General features: G+C 40.6%; 1 protein-coding gene across 2 annotated transcripts in view; it reads right to left on the bottom strand.

The window, feature by feature from the left end:
- Nucleotides 1–19,749, bottom strand: part of LOC128187177 (protein mono-ADP-ribosyltransferase PARP4-like) — a 45,293-nt gene that overhangs the window by 15,294 nt on the left and 10,250 nt on the right. For both annotated transcript variants that reach the window (XM_052857430.1, XM_052857431.1), the window contains exons 20-33: nucleotides 19,273–19,413; nucleotides 18,808–18,992; nucleotides 18,394–18,493; nucleotides 18,029–18,199; nucleotides 17,646–17,726; nucleotides 17,113–17,193; nucleotides 16,767–16,868; nucleotides 16,401–16,505; nucleotides 15,388–15,534; nucleotides 14,996–15,083; nucleotides 14,440–14,604; nucleotides 13,582–13,700; nucleotides 12,887–12,935; nucleotides 11,762–11,853 (exon numbers count right to left, since the gene is read on the bottom strand). In XM_052857430.1, coding sequence (XP_052713390.1) covers nucleotides 11,762–11,853; nucleotides 12,887–12,935; nucleotides 13,582–13,700; nucleotides 14,440–14,604; nucleotides 14,996–15,083; nucleotides 15,388–15,534; nucleotides 16,401–16,505; nucleotides 16,767–16,868; nucleotides 17,113–17,193; nucleotides 17,646–17,726; nucleotides 18,029–18,199; nucleotides 18,394–18,493; nucleotides 18,808–18,992; nucleotides 19,273–19,413 — 1,626 coding nt within the window. The remainder of the gene's footprint in view (nucleotides 1–11,761; nucleotides 11,854–12,886; nucleotides 12,936–13,581; nucleotides 13,701–14,439; nucleotides 14,605–14,995; nucleotides 15,084–15,387; nucleotides 15,535–16,400; nucleotides 16,506–16,766; nucleotides 16,869–17,112; nucleotides 17,194–17,645; nucleotides 17,727–18,028; nucleotides 18,200–18,393; nucleotides 18,494–18,807; nucleotides 18,993–19,272; nucleotides 19,414–19,749) is intronic.

Below are 19,749 nucleotides of genomic sequence, written 5' to 3'. Positions count from 1 at the left end.
GTGGCAAAATAAATGCCGGGGCAGATCTGCAATCGTCAATTCCAAATACGCATTATTTTGCAGCAATATCTACAGCGAATACAAATATACTAGTCCATCAAATATCCCGAAATTTTAATGAGATTGGCAGATTAATAACTGCCAACCTTTTGTTTTGCCCAGGCCAAGTCTGAGGTATAGAATAGGGTACTTTTTATATCCCATAACCAGGCACTATAACCAGGATGTGCGCATGCGTGAATCAACTTTCCATCGGGATCGGTAAACGATTGGGAGGAAATTCGAAAGCTATTTGGAGGAACTTCGAACTGATATATGTGCAATTTAAAAATGCGATTTTTATATGAAAAATATGATCAGAAGTGATTAAAATGTTATGTGCATTAGATTTTACACCAAAAAATTAAATAAATAATTGAGAGAACAATCAAAATCAATGTTACAGGAAAACAACAGGCACTTAGCATCGGAGGGGGGGGGGGGGGTTGGAATGGGGGCAGGGACAGGGGGACGGGACTGCCCCCCCTCCAGCACACGTTTTCTCGCAGCAAATATTTTTCTTGGATTTACTTATAAAAAAGGAAATTAACATACAGTTGCACCCCCCCCCCCCCAATGTTTTTGGGACCATGTAAAATTTGAAATGAAAGAGAGGAAATAAATTGTGAAATTGAAGTTAAAGGTACACTTAGCCCCCTACCCCCACGGATTAGGATTTTCAATTATTTAAAAAGTATTTTTGAGTTGGTTTTTTTTTTCAAGGCAAGATTGGATGAGTCTGCCCTCAACCCACTTTGCTACGATGCTAGGTGCCTAAACAAAATATCATGGTTTCAGTACATACATGTATGCTAGTATAAAGACTTTATGTAAACCAATATTATCTCGTGCATTGTTCCATTCACCAGGTTCTACAAATACCTTAGTCCAAAATAAATAAAAAATCCAAGACTAGGAGGGGAAGAAAGAGGAAATCTATTATCCTTTTTTTTTTACTCAGGAGCTATTTTGTTGGGGGGGCGGGGGGTATTAGGGGTGAACAGGTCACTGACCCCTTGTAGATCTACACATGACCTATCACCAGGGTCTGTATACACATAACCAGGGTCAGTATACCCATCACCAGGGTCTCCAGGGTCAGAGTACGTATCACCAGAGTCTGTGTGCCCATCACCAGAGTCTGTACACCCATAACCAGGGCTAGTATACCCATCACCAGGGTCTCCATACCTATCACCAGGGTCAGAGTACGTATAACCAGAGTCTGTGTGCCCATCACCAGAGTCTGTACACCCATAACCAGGGTCAGTATACCAATCACCAGGGTCTCCATACCTATCACCAGGGTCAGAGAACGTATCACCAGGGTCTGTGTGCCCTTCACCAGAGTCTGTACACCCATAACCAGGGCCAGTATACCCATCACCAGGGTCTTCATACCTATCACCAGGGTCAGAGTACGTATCACCAGAGTCTGTGTGCCCATCACCAGGGTCTGGATACCCATAACCAGGGTCAGTATACCCATCACCAGGGTCTTCATACCTATCACCAGGGTCAGAGAACGTATCACCAGAGTCTGTGTGCCCATCACAAGTGTCAGTATACACATAACCAGGGCCAGTATACCCATCACCAGGGTCTTCATACCTATCACCAGGGTCAGAGTACGTATCACCAGAGTCTGTGTGCCCATCACCAGGGTCTGTATACCCATAACAGGGCCAGTATACCTATCACCAGGGTCTCCATACCTATCACCAGGGTCAGAGTACGTATCACCAGAGTCTGTGTGCCCATCACCAGGGTCTGTATACCCATAACAGGGCCAGTATACCCATCACCAGGGTCTCCATACCTATCACCAGGGTCAGAGTACGTATCACCAGAGTCTGTGTGCCCATCACCAGAGTCTGTACACCCATAACCAGGGCCAGTATACCCATCACCAGGGTCTCCATACCTATCACCAGGGTCAGAGTATGTGTCACCAGAGTCTGTGTGCCCATCACCAGGGTCTGGATACCCATAACCAGGGTCAGTATACCCATCACCAGGGTCTCCATACCTATCACCAGGGTCAGAGTACGTATCACCAGAGTCTGTGTGCCCATCATCAGAGTCTGTACACCCATAACCAGGGCCAGTATACCCATCACCAGGGTCTCCATACCTATTACCAGGGTCAGAGTATGTGTCACCAGAGTTTGTGTGCCCATCACCAGGGTCTGGATACCCATAACCAGGGTCAGTATACCCATCACCAGGGTCTCCATACCTATCACCAGGGTCAGAGTACGTATCACCAGAGTCTGTGTGCCCATCACCAGGGTCTGTATACCCATAACCAGGGCCAGTATACCCATCACCAGGGCCTCCATACCTATCAGCAGGGTCAGAGTACGTATCACCAGAGTCTGTGTGCCCATCACCAGAGTCTGTACACCCATAACCAGGGCCAGTATACCCATCACCAGGGTCTTCATACCCATCACCAGGGTCAAAGTACGTATCACCAGAGTCTGTGTGCCCATCACCAGGGTCTGGATACCCATAACAGGGCCAGTATACCCATCACCAGGGTCTCCATACCTATCACCAGGGTCAGAGTACGTATCACCAGAGTCTGTGTGCCCTTCACCAGAGTCTGTACACCCATAACCAGGGCCAGTATACCCATCACCAGGGTCTCCATACCTATCACCAGGGTCAGAGTACGTGTCACCAGAGTTTGTGTGCCCATCACCAGGGTCTGGATACCCATAACCAGGGTCAGTATACCTATCACCAGGGTCTCCATACCTAACACCAGGGTCAGAGTACGTATCACCAGAGTCTGTGTGCCCATCACCAAAGTCTGTACACCCATAACCAGGGCCAGTATACCCATCACCAGGGTCTCCATACCTATCACCAGGGTCAGAGTACGTATCACTAGAGTCTGTGTGCCCTTCACCAGGGTCTGTACACCCATAACCAGGGTCAGTATACCCATCACCAGGGTCTCCATACCTATCACCAGGGTCAGCGTGCTTATCACCAGAGTCTGTGTGCCCATCACCAGGGTCTGTACACCCATAACCAGGGCCAGTATACCAATCACCAGGGTCTCCATACCTATCACCAGGGTCAGAGTGCGTGTCACCAGAGTCTGTGTGCCCATCACCAGGGTCTGGATACCCATAACCAGGGTCAGTATACCCATCACCAGGGTCTCCATACCTATCAGCAGGATCAGAGTACGTATCACCAGAGTCTGTGTGCCCATCACCAGAGTCTGTACACCCATAACCAGGGCCAGTATACCCATCACCAGGGTCTCCATACCTATCACCAGGGTCAGAGTATGTGTCACCAGAGTTTGTGTGCCCATCACCAGGGTCTGGATACCCATAACCATGGTCAGTATACCCATCACCAGGGTCTCCATACCTATCACCAGGGTCAGAGTACGTATCACCAGAGTCTGTGTGCCCATCACCAGGGTATGTATACCCATAACCAGGGCCAGTATACCCATCACCAGGGTCTTCATACTTATCACCAGGGTCAGAGTACGTATCACCAGAGTCTGTGTGCCCTTCACCAGAGTCTGTACACCCATAACCAGGGCCAGTATACCGATCACAAGGGTCTTCATACCTATCACAAGGGTCAGAGTACGTGTCACCAGAGTTTGTGTATCCATTACCAGGGTCTGGATACCCATAACCAGGGTCAGTATACCCATCACCAGGGTCTTCATACCTATCACCAGGGTCAGAGTACGTATCACCAGAGTCTGTGTGTCCATCACAAGTGTCAGTATACACATAACCAGGGCCAGTATACCCATCACCAAGGTCTCCATACCTATCAACAGGGTCAGAGTACGTATCACCAGAATCTGTGTGCCCTTCACCAGAGTCTGTACACCCATAACCAGGGCCAGTATACCCATCACCAGGGTCTTCATACCCATCACCAGGGTCAAAGTACGTATCACCAGAGTCTGTATACCCATAACAGGGCCAGTATACCCATCACCAGGGTCTCCATACCTATCACCAGGGTCAGAGTACGTATCACCAGAGTCTGTATGCCCATCACCAGAGTCTGTAGACCCATAACCAGGGTCAGTATACCCATCACCAGGGTATCCATACCTATCACCAGGGTCAGAGTACGTGTCACCAGAGTTTGTGTGCCCATCACCAGGGTCTGGATACCCATAACCAGGGTCAGTATACCTATCACCAGGGTCTCCATACCTATCACCAAGGTCAGAGTACGTATCACCAGAGTCTGTGTGCCCATCACCAGAGTCTGTACACCCATAACCAGTGTCAGTATACCCATCACCAGTGTCATCATACCAGTCACCAGGGTCAGACTACGTATCACCAGAGTCTGTGTGCCCATCACCAGAGTCTGTACACCCATAACCAGGGCCAGTATGCCCATCACCAGGGTCTAAATACTTATCACCAGGAATAGTTTACGAATCAATAGGGTCTGTGTGCCCATCATTAGAGTCAGTATATCTATCACAACAGTCAGTGCACTTATCTTCAGGGTTTGTACATCCATTACCTTGATCAGTAGACTTTCACCAGGATAACTGTACCTATTACCTATCACCAGAGTTAGTTTACCTAACGGCCGTGTCAGTGTACGCATCCGTGGGTCTGAGGGCCCATCTCCAAGGTCAGTATACCTATCACAAGAGTCAGTACATTTATCACCGGTATATCTATCACATTCTCTATCACCAGGGTCAGTATACCTATCGACAGAGTCAGTGTACGTATCACAAGGGTCTGTAGCCAATCACAGGGGTCAGTATGTATCCATCACCAGAGTCGGTATACACAAAAGTGTAGATATTATAAGGTCAGCTTACGTAACACCAGAATCTCAAAATCTATAACCAGGGTAAGTATAACCATCACCTGAGACAGTATACCTATCACAAGGATCATGAGTGTACGTATCACCAAGGTATGTGTGCTCTTCACCATGATCAGTATACCTATCACCAGGGTCACTCTACTTATCAACAGGGTCAGTATTACCTGACTCAGGTAATGGATATACAAACCCTAATGATAAGTGCACTGACTGTTGTGTTAGGTATACTGACCCTGGTGATGGGCACACAGACCCTATTGATGCATGCGTACACTATCCTGGTGAAAAGTATTAAGACCCTGGTGAAGGGTAAACTGACCTTTGTTATGAATATACAGACCATGATGATGGGCACACAGACCCTAGTACTACGAACACTGACCCTACTAAAAGGTATAATGACCCAGGTGATATGTTTACAGTTCTGGTGATACGTACTCTGACTCTGGTGATAGGCATTATGACCCTGGTGATAGGTATTGAGACCCGGGTGATGGGTATACTGACTTTGGCTATGGATGTACAGACCCTGGTTATGAGCACACAGACTCTGGTGATACGTACTCTGACCCTGGTAATAGGTATTGAGACCCTGGTGATGGATATACTGACCCTGGTTATGGGTGTACATACCCTGGTGATGGGTATAATAACCCTGGTTATGGGTGTACATACCCTGGTGATGGGTATACTGACCCTGGTTATGGGTGTACAGACTCTGGTGATACGTACTCTGATCCTGGTGATAGATATGAAGACCCTGGTGATGGGTATACTGACCCTGGTTATGGGTGTACAGACCCGGATGATTGGTATACTGACCCTGGTGATGGGTATACAGACCCCATTGTTGGGCACACAAACTCTAGTGATGGATATGATGACCCTGGTGATAGGTATGGAGACCCTGGTGATGGGTATACTGGCCCTGGTTATGGATGTACAGACCCTGGTGATAGGCACACAGACTCTGGTGACACGTACTATGACCCTGGTGATAGGTATTGAGACCCTGATGATGGGTATACTGACCCTGGTTATTGGCGTACAGACCCTGGTGATGGGCACACAGACTCTGGTGACACGCACTCAGTCACTGGTGATAGGTATGGAGACCCTCGTGATGGGTATACCAACCCTGGATATGGGTGTACAGACCCTGGTGATGGGCACACAGACTCTGGTGATACGCACGCTGACCCTGGTGATAGGTATGGAGACCCTGGTGATGGGTATACAGACCCTGGTTATGGGTGTACAGACCCTGGTGATGGGCACACAAACTCTGGTGATACGTACTCTGACCCTGGTGATAGGTATGGAGACCCTGGTGATGGGTATACTGGCCCTGGTTATGGGTGTACAGACTTTGGTGATGGGCACACAGACTCTGGTGATACGTACTCTGACCCTGGTGATAGGTATGGAGACCCTGGTGATAGGTATACTGACCCTGGTTATGGGTATCCAGACCCTGGTGATGGGCACACAAACTCTGGTGACACGTACTTTGACCCTGGTGATAGGTATGGAGACCCTGGTGATGGGTATACTGGCCCTGGTTATGGGTGTACAGACTCTGGTGAAGGGCACACAGACTCTGGTGATACGTACTCTGACCCTGGTGATAGGTATGGAGACCCTGGTGATGGGTATACTGGCCCTGTTATGGGTATACAGACCCTGGTGATGGGCACACAGACTCTGGTGATACGTACTTTGACCCTGGTGATGGGTATGAAGACCCTGGTGATGGGTATTCTGGCCCTGGTTATGGGTGTACAGACTCTGGTGAAGGGCACACAGACTCTGGTGATACGTACTCTGACCCTGGTGATAGGTATGGAGACCCTGGTTATGTGTATACTGACACTTGTGATGGGCACACAGACTCTGGTGATACGTACTCTGACCCTGGTGATAGGTATGAAGACCCTGGTGATGGGTATACTGACCCTGGTTATGGGTATCCATACCCTGGTGATGGGCACACAAACTCTGGTGACACGTACTCTGACCCTGGTGATAGGTATGAAGACCCTGGTGATGGGTATACTGGCCCTGGTTATGGGTGTACAGACTCTGGTGAAGGGCACACAGACTCTGGTGATACGTACTCTGACCCTGCTGATAGGTATGGAGACCCTGGTGATGGGTATACTGGCCCTGGTTATGGGTGTACAGACTCTGGTGATGGGCACACAGACTCTGGTGATACGTACTCTGACCCTGGTGATAGGTATGGAGACCCTGGTGATGGGTATACTGACCCTGGTTATGGGTATCCAGACCCTGGTGATGGGCACACAAACTCTGGTGACACATACTCTGACCCTGGTGATAGGTATGGAGACCCTGGTGATGGGTATACTGGCCCTGGTTATGGGTGTACAGACTCTGGTGATGGGCACACAGACTCTGGTGATACGTACTCTGACCCTGCTGATAGGTATGGAGGCCCTGGTGATGGGTATACTGGCCCTGGTTATGGGTGTACAGACCCTGGTGATGGGCACACAGACTCTGGTGATACGTACTCTGACCCTGGTGATAGGTATGAAGACCCTGGTGATGGGTATACTGACCCTGGTTATGGGTATCCAGACCCTGGTGATGGGCACACAAACTCTGGTGACACATACTCTGACCCTGGTGATAGGTATGGAGACCCTGGTGATGGGTATACTGGCCCTGGTTATGGGTGTACAGACTCTGGTGATGGGCACACAGACTCTGGTGATACGTACTCTGACCCTGGTGATAGGTATGGAGACCCTGGTGATGGGTATACTGGCCCTGTTATGGGTATACAGACCCTGGTGATGGGCACACAGACTCTGGTGATACGTACTTTGACCCTGGTGATGGGTATGAAGACCCTGGTGATGGGTATACTGGCCCTGGTTATGGGTGTACAGACTCTGGTGAAGGGCACACAGACTCTGGTGATACGTACTCTGACCCTGGTGATAGGTATGGAGGCCCTGGTTATGTGTATACTGACACTTGTGATGGGCACACAGACTCTGGTGATACGTACTCTGACCCTGGTGATAGGTATGAAGACCCTGGTGATGGGTATACTGACCCTGGTTATGGGTATCCAGACCCTGGTGAAGGGCACACAAACTCTGGTGACACATACTCTGACCCTGGTGATAGGTATGGAGACCCTGGTGATGGGTATACTGGCCCTGGTTATGGGTGTACAGACTCTGGTGATGGGCACACAGACTCTGGTGATACGTACTCTGACCCTGGTGATAGGTATGGAGACCCTGGTGATAGGTATACTGGCCCTGTTATGGGTATACAGACCCTGGTGATGGGCACACAGACTCTGGTGATACGTACTCTGACCCTGGTGATAGGTATGAAGACCCTGGTGATGGGTATACTGGCCCTGGTTATGTGTATACTGACACTTGTGATGGGCACACAGACTCTGGTGATACGTTCTCTGACCCTGGTGATAGGTATGAAGACCCTGGTGATGGGTATACTGACCCTGGTTATGGGTGTACAGACTCTGGTGATGGGCACACAGACTCTGGTGATACGTACTCTGACCCTGGTGATAGGTATGAAGACCCTGGTGATGGGTATACTGGCCCTGGTTATGTGTATACTGACACTTGTGATGGGCACACAGACTCTGGTGATACGTTCTCTGACCCTGGTGATAGGTATGAAGACCCTGGTGATGGGTATACTGACCCTGGTTATGGGTGTACAGACTCTGGTGATGGGCACACAGACTCTGGTGATACGTACTCTGACCCTGGTGATAGGTATGAAGACCCTGGTGATGGGTATACTGGCCCTGGTTATGGGTGTACAGACTCTGGTGAAGGGCACACAGACCCTGGTGATACGTTCTCTGACCCTGGTGATAGGTATGGAGACCCTGGTGATTGGTATACTGACCCTGGTTATGGGTGTACAGACTCTGGTGATGGGCACACAGACTCTGGTGATACGTACTCTGACCCTGGTGATAGGTATGGAGACCCTGGTGATGGGTATACTAGCCCTGGTTATGGGTGTACAGACTCTGGTGATTGGCACACAGACTCTGGTGATACGTACTCTGACCCTGGTGATGGGTATACTGACCCTGGTTATGTGTATACAGACCCTGGTGATAGGTCATGTGTAGATCTACAAGGGGTCAGTGACCTGTTCACCCCTAATACCCCCCCCCCCCCCAACAAAATAGCTCCTGAGTAAAAAGAAAAAAAGGAAAATAGATTTCCTCTTTCTTCCCCTCTTAGTCTTGGATTTTTTATTTATTTTGGACTAAGGTATTTGTAGAACCTGGTGAATGGAACAATGCACGAGATAATATTGGTTTACATAAAGTCTTTATACTAGCATACATGTATGTAATGAAACCATGATATTTTGTTCAGGCACCTAGCATCGTAGCAAAGTGGGTTGAGGGCAGACTCATCCAATCTTGCCTTGAAAAAAAAAACCAACTCAAAAATTCTTTTTAAATAATTGAAAATCCTAATCCGTGGGGGTAGGGGGCTAAGTGTACCTTTAACTTCAATTTCACAGTTTATTTCCTCTCTTTCATTTCAAATTTTACATGGTCCCAAAAACATTGGGGGGGGGGGGGTGCAACTGTATGTTAATTTCCTTTTTTATAAGTAAATCCAAGAAAAATATTTGCTGCGAGAAAAAAGTGTGCTGGAGGGGGGGGGCAGTCCCGTCCCCCTGTCCCTGCCCCCATTCCAACCCCCCCCCCCCCTCCGATGCTAAGTGCCTGTTGTTTTCCTGTAACATTGATTTTGATTGTTCTCTCAATTATTTATTTAATTTTTTGGTGTAAAATCTAATGTACATAACATTTTAATCACTTCTGATCATATTTTTCATATAAAAATCGCATTTTTAAATTGCACATATATCAGTTCGAAGTTCCTCCAAATAGCTTTCGAATTTCCTCCCAATCGTTTACCGATCCCGATGGAAAGTTGATTCACGCATGCGCACATCCTGGTTATAGTGCCTGGTTATGGGATATAAAAAGTACCCTATTCTATACCTCCAAGTCTTGCCTACCCATTTTACCGGATGCCGAGCCCGATTGAAACACGCCTTTCCTTTATTATTATTTTCGTAATAACTTCGATTTGAAACAAAATTACCCCTTAATTTTTGCAATTTATATTTTCCTTCCCATAAGGATAATTTATGCTAAAGTACGTTGAATTTGCCTCGGTAGTTCTTGAGAAGAAGATTTTTACAAATGCACCCCCCTTTTTCTACACTTTCAAGGTTTTCTCCGCTTTGAATACAGATCGGACTTTAATTTTTGCAATTTATATTTGCCCTCCCATAAGGATGCTTTGTGCCAAATTTGGTTGAAATTGGATAAGCAGTTTTGGAGAAGAAGTTCAAAATGTAAAAAGTTTACAGACGGACAGACGGACGGTAAGACAGACGGACAGACGGACGACGGACAAAATGTGATCAGAATAGCTCACTTGAGCTTTCAGCTCAGGTGAGCTAAAAATGGACATTGTTGCTGTTACTTTTAACTTCTTTGATATTCACACTATCTTTAGGGTCAAAGTAACTGAATTATTATTTAGAGTTAAAAGATTCTAAAATGCAATGTCCTCCACGATACTTTTTAAAGTACATACGTGTTCAAATATGTCAATTATAAAGCATGATTAAAAAAAAATTCAGAGATGCATAGATTAAGTAAAAAAATTATTTGAAAAAGAATTACTGTATACAGGGAAATATTCGCCCCCATTTAATTTTTGCCCCTTTTGCCCTTGCTGTCAGTGGGCGAATTAAGACTGGGTGAATTCCAATTTTCCAAGTTATTTCTTTAGTACACAAGCGAGTCTGGTTGAATTTATGGAGGTCGATTTGGGGTTTTTTGCGGAAAAACTACAATAGCAAAACTCTTCATTTTTTAACCATATGTCATTTAAACCAATTCTAGTTACTTTGCAAAGTTTCAAGAAAAACGACCGTCTGGTTCTTTTTAGGGACCATCTCAAATTAGAGGTACATTTACAATAGGAATATATAGGAAACTGTCATTTTCAGCATTTCGAAGCAGATTAAAAAAAATACTACAATAGCTTTTTTTCTCAAATTGTTATATGATGGTAATATCATTTCCTACCTTATATGTGAAAAATACTAAATTCTACCGTCTTGTTTTTAGTGGGGGCCATCTCAAAATATTAAAATGCATCAAAGTTTGCTATATATTTGGAGCATTACGAATGAAGATTGGTAAAATGGATTTATTCCAAAAATTATAAAAATGTCCCTGAAGATAGCATAATTCTGTGTATAAAATTTCAACGTTGTACAATTTTTACTTTTTCTTTTATGTTATTTCTTATAACATACTCCTACAAAGCTTCATTTTATCATTACGTCATAAGCGCAATGGCAATGCTCCCCTACCGCACAACGGAAAAATCGTTTAAAAAAAAAAAATTCTTAAAAATCTAAATATTTATATCTGTATTTTGTTTATCGTGTTCAATTTTATAAATGACATCGTGAAAATTTCATAAAAATATCAATCCATCGTATTATACTAGAATGTGCAAAAAAAAGTGTAATTAAAACTACAGTCGGCCTCCATAAGACAGGGCAAAACCGTTTGCAAGTGTAGAAGGGTGAAAATAACCCTGTATACCGTAACATGTATGTATTAAAAATAATGTTTATTTCCACAGCTATTAGATCACTTCAACCCCAATAATTCTCATGGGACTTTTGTTTGTCAAGTTTTATTTGCATATACATGTAATACTTGAGCAAGGTTAATACTTGTAGATATATCTCCTCATTATATTAATTTTCATTTAACAAAAATTAAATGTACCTTTTGATTTGTATGAACTTTATCCATTTTCTCCAGAAATCCCAGCTCTTCTGCCTCTTTTTCACTTAAACATTTCTTCTTTTTCTTTTTTTCTTCAATGAATTAAATGATACCAAGATACAGTTATGTCCTCTTTGAAAAATCTACACAAACTACTGCTTGTTGTGTCATTAATAAACTTCTGTAAAAAGCTACGTTTTCTTTTAAAGGCACAGCTTGTAGTTTTAATGTCAAATACTGTAAATTCCTTATTTTATGGGAGTACTTAATTCTGCGATTCCGCTGTTTTGTATCAAATCGCGAGAATAAAAAATCGCGATCAAAACTGTCTGAAAAATTAAAGCGAGACTTTAAAATCGGTGAGGGTTAATTCCTCATATTTAATTAGGAACCTACAGTATGATAACAATGCCTTTAGAATTGGTAAGTGGCAGATCAACCTTTTTAATCAAGCTTTATATACTACCATCTATTCAAATGGAATCTAATTCAATAATCATTAGATTCTTTCTTTTTGGTAAATTGTTACTTTCAAGAGATGATTTTTTAGATTGTTGAAGGTAAAAGATTAAAATTGTTTCTTGCTAGCATTCACCAAGATACACTGGGATAAATTTTAACAGTATGACACAAAATCTGTGATGTCTCAATCCCCACTAAAAATTTGAACTAAACAGCTTATATAATCCATAACTGTACATGTATCATACTTATACTCAGTAACCCTATTTTTTGCTGATAAACAAATCTTCTTCGAGGTTACTACAATAACATGCAGCTATAATCAAAGTTTCCTAGTTTAAACAGTCAGTAAATTGAAATCATTCCTTGGACACATCTTCGCTAGCCAAGGGTGACAATCCACTCTGCTACTCTTTTCACCCTTGGGTGAAAAGAGTAGCAGAGTGGATCGTCACCCTTGGCTAGCGAAGATGGCTTGGACAGGGAGTCTAAATTTCCATAAATGTTTAGTTTGGTTGCAACATAATTCAATAAAGAACCTTTAACTTTCAGTATCAAAATTATGAGAGATTTAAGAATTATAAACTGAAAAGGCCTTCCTTTTTGTTGAGAGAGATACATGTAGTACATGTATATCTGTTTTAGTTAAAAATTGCTACTTACTTTTAAAACATGATTGAAGTTCACCAGATGTCAGATCTTCTACAGGCAGCTAAACAAAACAAAAACTCCATCATAGAATTCTTCATGCATGCATTTACTCATAGTACATATGTATATAAGTATATACTAGTAACTAAGGTTATTAAATTATTCACAAGCTAAAATGTATCTAATAGCAAATACTAAATCATTCCTTTATTTATTACAATTCAAGATAATTATTCCTCAGATACCAAAATCTTAATAAAATATATTACATCTCAAACTCTTGTAAACTTTGAAGTTAATTAAAATCACAAAATGTAATGCAGCTTGAATTTTTTAACAATTCAAGTTCAGCATTAATCTGCTTTGAATTTCTTTTCAAACATAAAGGTCATCTACAGAGGTCTTTGTGTCCTTTCACACTGAAAACACAATTTTAATGCATGCAGATATTGAACAAGCATAGTATGCTGTTGTAATTACTATTCATGGATTACAAAGTCATTAAAAAAAAAAAAAAATTGAACTGGAATAGTTTTCCATTCAAGAAAAATCATTTGTTTATAAAACTACATCCTCACAAACTGGTGAAATTTGGACTGTCATGGAAAAATGGTACTCTTATTCATGCAATTTCAAAGCACTGTTTGCTCTAGCTAGTGAACAGTGACTTTTCGATCTTACCGGTACCTATATTTGATTCTACTTACCGTTACACTGTAGATCGGGGTATCACTTGGACTAGAGCTTGCCTGGTGATGCATAGTAGGAGGAGGTGCACCTCCTCTCAAACGTTGAACCATAAAAATAATGGAATGTTCTCTCATATCTGGAAAACCATAGGAGTATAAATGAATGTACATTGTAGGTAGCCTGCAAAGGTTACAAGGAATATTGTGATGTTGCTCAACATTATCATATTCCTCATAATCTTAGTACAGTGTATTTATATGAAATACTGAAACCACCTTTTATTCGCGACAACTTTATTTCGCGATTTACCAAAGATAAAACCTTTTGCAGCAACTAATTTTTGCATTCAAGTCACAGATTACTTAAAAAAATATACACCAGAGAAATAGCTGGTCGGCGGTGAGAAATACTTGCTTCAACAAGGCTGTTGCGAACAGCGGGATTTTCTCGCATGCGAATAAAAGTTAGTTTACAGTACATATGCATGTACATATGTTCAGTTTATATACATGAACAATGCTGCAGTGAACATGCATATACTTTGGTATAATATTAAATCACAACAAATGCCCAAATTGTATAGTGAGGTATATGCAGTACATGTACTATATTGTTACTAACAATGATCAAATACTTTTTTTTTTATATTTAATGCTCTTGAATTCTATGTACCGTATTTCAAGCTTCATATATGAATAATGATAAACAAACAATCTCTTGATACAGTACATATTTTGGGTTTTTTCAGACTTAATTGTCAAATAATTATTTCAAAGTTTCAGTTTTTGATTAATCTAATCATGTTTCTACAGGCATTTATCTGGCATAAATAAACGTTACTTAATACACACAAAAATCACAAATTAATAGATGACCTAAATTGTCTGTGTCCTCTAGTTGTTTTCCATGATGAATTAATCGTATGCTGCTCTCAGGCAGACCCTCTTTCTCCATGATTTCTAACTTTAATTGAGCCATTGTGCCGGCCACAACAGGAATGGACCTCCCAGTCAGAGTTCGCACCTCAAGCTGTTTAGGAACTGGGAGGAAAATTACATTATATTGAAATACAGTACTGTAAATGTACGATAGTGATATTAGGTGAAAATTGATTTATTCAACAGGTTAGCATAGATTTGATTTAGTGTATATTTGGATAAACTATTTATATTAATGTATGCATGGTATTTGCAATGTACAGTATTTAATTTTAGTGAAGTGGCTTTCTGGCGAAAAAATGTTAAATAGAATACACTAGCTGCCAAATGTGAAACATTTACAGTAGTTCATCAGATTTTATGAAAGGATCAAAATGTTTATGGATTTCATTGGTACCCCAATCCCCAAAAAATATCCCATTGAATACTGACAGAAAATCATAAATTTATTCAGGTAAGATGTGTGTCTAAGATAATTCAACTTAAGACCTACTGGATAAATATTTATGGAACTGTTGCTGAAGTGTTCGAGCTTTTTCTGAGTGCTGACTGCTGAAAAACTTGTCTGACCTCTCCAAGACCTGTGACAAACATGAACACAACAAAATATGTAAAGGTTTATATACCAAACCCATCTTAATTGCTAGCCAAGGGATTTATAATCACAGCGGATAATAAACCCTTGGCTGCATGGCAAAAAAGTACTTAACTAAGCAAGCAATGAAAACATAATTTATCAATTATGAAGAATTTATAAAGATAAAAAATTGTCCCGAAATAATATTGTTGTTATTTCATTTATAAAGAAATCTCTGTCTTCAATTTGGCTCCACCAACTGTATTTAATTTGTAAAGAAATCCCTGTCTTTGGATCCACCACCTGACCTTTTGTAGCATGTCCCTGTTGTCTTCCTGCATCAGATCCTTTCTGTAATCCAGCACAGACAGGTAGCACCTCTCCACCTCCAGCTGCGAGAAGCTCTCAGCAATGCTTGCCCTATGTAGTAGTTCCTCTACACACTCCAATGGATCCTACCAGTATTTAGTATTTGGGTTAAAATATTGATTGCACATTAATTACCTTGCATATAACCCATTCAAAATTTCAATGATTTTTATTGATATACTCTTTATCATTCATTTGAACATCTTTGATGATATGGCGGGATAAGTCATTCGGCAATGTTTTAAGTGAATCACTGGCAAATTAATGCTTTTTTATTGTAACATTATATTTCTTCCTTTTTTCCACAACAAAACCATATATTTACATCTACCGAGTCTAAATCCCTCTATTTCTTACAGATTGTTAATTCATTGCTCTGTAGAAACTGACACAACTGAAATCTACACGCCCATTCATTGATTGGTTGAAACCTACAACTGAAACTGACAGGACTGAAATCTACACGCCCTGTTTATCGATTGGTTGAAACCTACAGCAACCTAAGAAAAATTACAGACTGCACAAAATAATCATGACAATGTCAGACTCAAATTCTCATAGGAGACGATTTGGCCGTTTCTTTTAGCTAACGTACTGATGTAAATTAACAGTAACTTAGTTAATTTAACCTACTTTTAACAATCAATTTCCTACATGAATCCCCTAAGAAAGCATTTCGTTGTTTAAAATTGACTGCTCTTTCTGAAAATTTCCCTTATCATATATTTACCGGCATATATTCATCAAAGACAATATTTTCTTAGAAATAAGCCTTTATCTAAGCACAAAGTACTAAATAAGTGGATTGATACATGTATGTTCTATCACAATTCTCCCTTCAGTTCACTTAACAATATACTGATACATGTACTCTCAGAGGAAAGAATACAAATTGGACGCTTTGCTATCAGGGTTACTAAAATAGTACAGGTGTTTTTCTATCTATTTGTACCTTTTCATCCATATTATCCGCATTGATCCATCCCATGTAGGTAAGATTATCCACAGATTCATTGTTTACTAGCTCTTCAATACTTGGGCCCTCAGTTGTTTCCCCCTAAAATAATAAATCATTTTCTATATTTTTTTAGTTACAGGTAATACACATGATCATACATGTACATTGTTTTTAAAATGTATATTCATCATAAACCATATTTGCAAATACAAAAGTACATATATCAGTACTTAAAATATAAAATATCAGGTGTTCAGGAACTTTGCAATGTTCCATACAATTGCCACAAACTGCTCTGGTACAATTTTTGCAATTTCAAAATATCAAACATGACCCAGTGAAAGATCCCTTATATTCTACCTCTGTCCTCTCTTCTATGGCTACAAAACTGGTGTATGGAGTCACAATTCCAAACTCTTTGCTGAGCTCAATGATATGCTGCTTTCTTTCTTGTTTAATTAACTGAAAGAAAAAACCCAGTTCATCAGTAAAATCGAATTCCAGATCTTGATTTATTTGACAAGAACTCTGGTCAAATTTCAAATTTTACTTTTACAAACCAAATTATTTTGATGTTTCACTAACATGCAAGATGATTTTAACAGAGAGAATTGGGGATCCTGAATAATTTTAACATGTGTGATTTATTTTAATGTATATAAGATGTAGATATGAAGAATTACAGTGTGCATGATCAGTGCCATACCTTGTGGTGAAGTTTGCTGTCACTCAGAACCCCGTCCTCATAATCCCTTATAACAGCCCTGGCCGCCAACTGATGCAGCATCTAACGGTACAGAACAGAAAGTGCATAGCAAATGTTAAATCTTTCAGTTCATGTTCATAGATGAAATTAAATGACATTTGAAATACTCAAAACTCTACCAATCTTAACATTGACTATTTCAAGAATCATAGCAGTTTGTAGGTATTGGTCAATAATCATCTATTTACACTTATGAAACTTCCTTTTCAACCTGTAAATCTACGGCTCCGTCGTCACTTTCCTCAAGTCAATACTCAGCCTCAAATCTGAGGTTTTACCTCAAATTTTTATGTGCTTTAATTTCTTTAAAGTACTTGAGCCGAGGAATGAGTTGAGTGATTAGAAAATATTTTGGTGACAGTGGAGCAAGGTCAGTCTATATTTGCCCTGTATATTATTACCTTAATACTGTAGTTTTGCATGGTGATTAAACAGAAAATTTGATACCATTTGTCATATTAATGCTTCTTTACCTTTCCCTCTGTGAAGTTCAGCTCTGTTGTAGAAACAATTGTTTCAAATTCCTGTTCATCAACCTTTGCCTTTAAAATTGCCTATAAAGAATAAACTATGAATGAAATAATCTTTCAAATATAATAAATCAACACAAATGATTATAGTTCCTAAATAATAAACCTATATTAGTTTTTATATACATGTACAAGCACTTTTACTTATCAAATATCAAACTTATTTCCTAGACTGCTTCACAATTATCTCCCCTTGAAATCTGTACAATGTATTTTGGTTTGAAAAAAAAACCCCACTTTAAATCAACAACGAATTGCATAGTAATTTAATCACTGTGCATACCTACATGTAAATTAACAAAAAATGTCATTCTTTCAAAACATACCTGTGTGCTATTCTTGACAAATCCATACACCACAAGCCTATTTGCACTGAACAGGCTGGGGATCCTACAGGGAGCCTGAAGGGGTGGATCTAGTTTATCAGTGAGCGGGCCCCACTCCACCTGCACCTGGGAGATCCCAGGCCGTGTAGCTTGGTCCATTTGTAATGCAATCTGTAAATACACCCACAGAAGCATACACTTATGTACCCTGGAAAAAACCCATCTCTCTCTCTCTCTCTCTCTCACTCTCTCTCTCTCTCTCTATAAGAAGCACCTATAAAAATAAGTTAGCAATATTCTTCAAATCCAATCCAATCATTACAATAAACACTTTAACATGAAAAAAAGTTCCACCTGTTATTTACCTTTGACTGCCAGTTAGATTTGGTTTTGCTGTTGAAGTATTCATATGTCCCACCTCCATAATTAGCTAAACTCCGTAATGTATGACTGTCCCTATTACTTCTAAAATGATATCACCACAACATTTTTGATTAATAAAAAGATCATTTTAAAATTGTTCCATTTTCCAACCATTTTATCAATGTTCACTACTGGTGTTATTGAATGTTTAATAAAGCACAGAAATATCTTTCAGATATTCAGGATAAATCTTGCAATTATGGGATGTGTATCTTTATTGGCAACATCAAGCATATTCAAACTAAAGGTTTTAGAAACACAAGTATAATATACAAATATTTTCACTATTATTTTATAATTTCTATCAGGTGAACAAACACACTTACCAGTCTGTAACATAGAGCATGTTTACTTACCCAACACCCATGCAGAACAGCCTATTTTTGGAGGAATGTTTGGCAACAGTTTCAAAAAGCCCCTCATTTCCTACGAATCCATCAGAGATCAGGAAGATGCTTCTACTGCCCTCTGCTGGACTTAGTAAGTACAGAGATTTCAGGGGAGATAACACATCACTGCAGCCCATCACAGGATTGGCTCTCTGAAATAATAACATGATAATACAAATATTTTATCAGATGAATAATAGATGTAATATACATGTATATTACAAACATACATATATAAAAAGAAAATTCTACGGTTACTTGATGTGTAAACTTAATTGTTATACACTAGGTATAGCACATGTGTTTAAGAAATCTCATACATGTGTAATGAACATTATATGCATAAATACATGTACATGACAATGGTTACATGCATTTTCAACATGTCAGAAAATTGAGCCTTTATCCTTGTACAACCAAGTCTAAACAAACCTCGATATATTTCATGGCCTCATTAGTTGAATTCTTTGTAATTCTATGAGGAAACTGGAAGAGCTCCCTAAAGGATGATCCAAATGTCATGATGTTAAAGCAAGCTTTCTCAGGAAGATTTTCTAGTGCCAGCAGCAAGACCTGATGTAAGAATGAAAGAATTTTTTAAATATTTTTAAATCACCATGAAAAAATAAAAATGGCCCCCCTACCCCCCCCCCCCCCCCCAATAAAAAAAATAAGTCCTTGAAAAAATTAAAGTACTGTTTGTTAGGTAATTTGGGAGCTAGAATTGATATGCTCATTTTTGTTGGCTAACAAAAGGAATTTATTTAATACATGAATAACCAAATAATAGATAAAAGAATTACAAAACCATTCAACAGACGAATCTTCATGTCCAATGCATACTAGATCAACTGCATGTAATTGTAATTATCATACATGTATATTGAAAGATATCAATAAATGGATAAC

Source organism: Crassostrea angulata, chromosome 6 (assembly GCF_025612915.1).
Source record: "Crassostrea angulata isolate pt1a10 chromosome 6, ASM2561291v2, whole genome shotgun sequence".
NCBI lineage: Eukaryota > Metazoa > Mollusca > Bivalvia > Ostreida > Ostreidae > Magallana > Magallana angulata.
The sequence above is the reverse complement of the archived record's forward strand: the minus strand, read 5'-3'. Positions and strand labels throughout refer to the sequence as shown.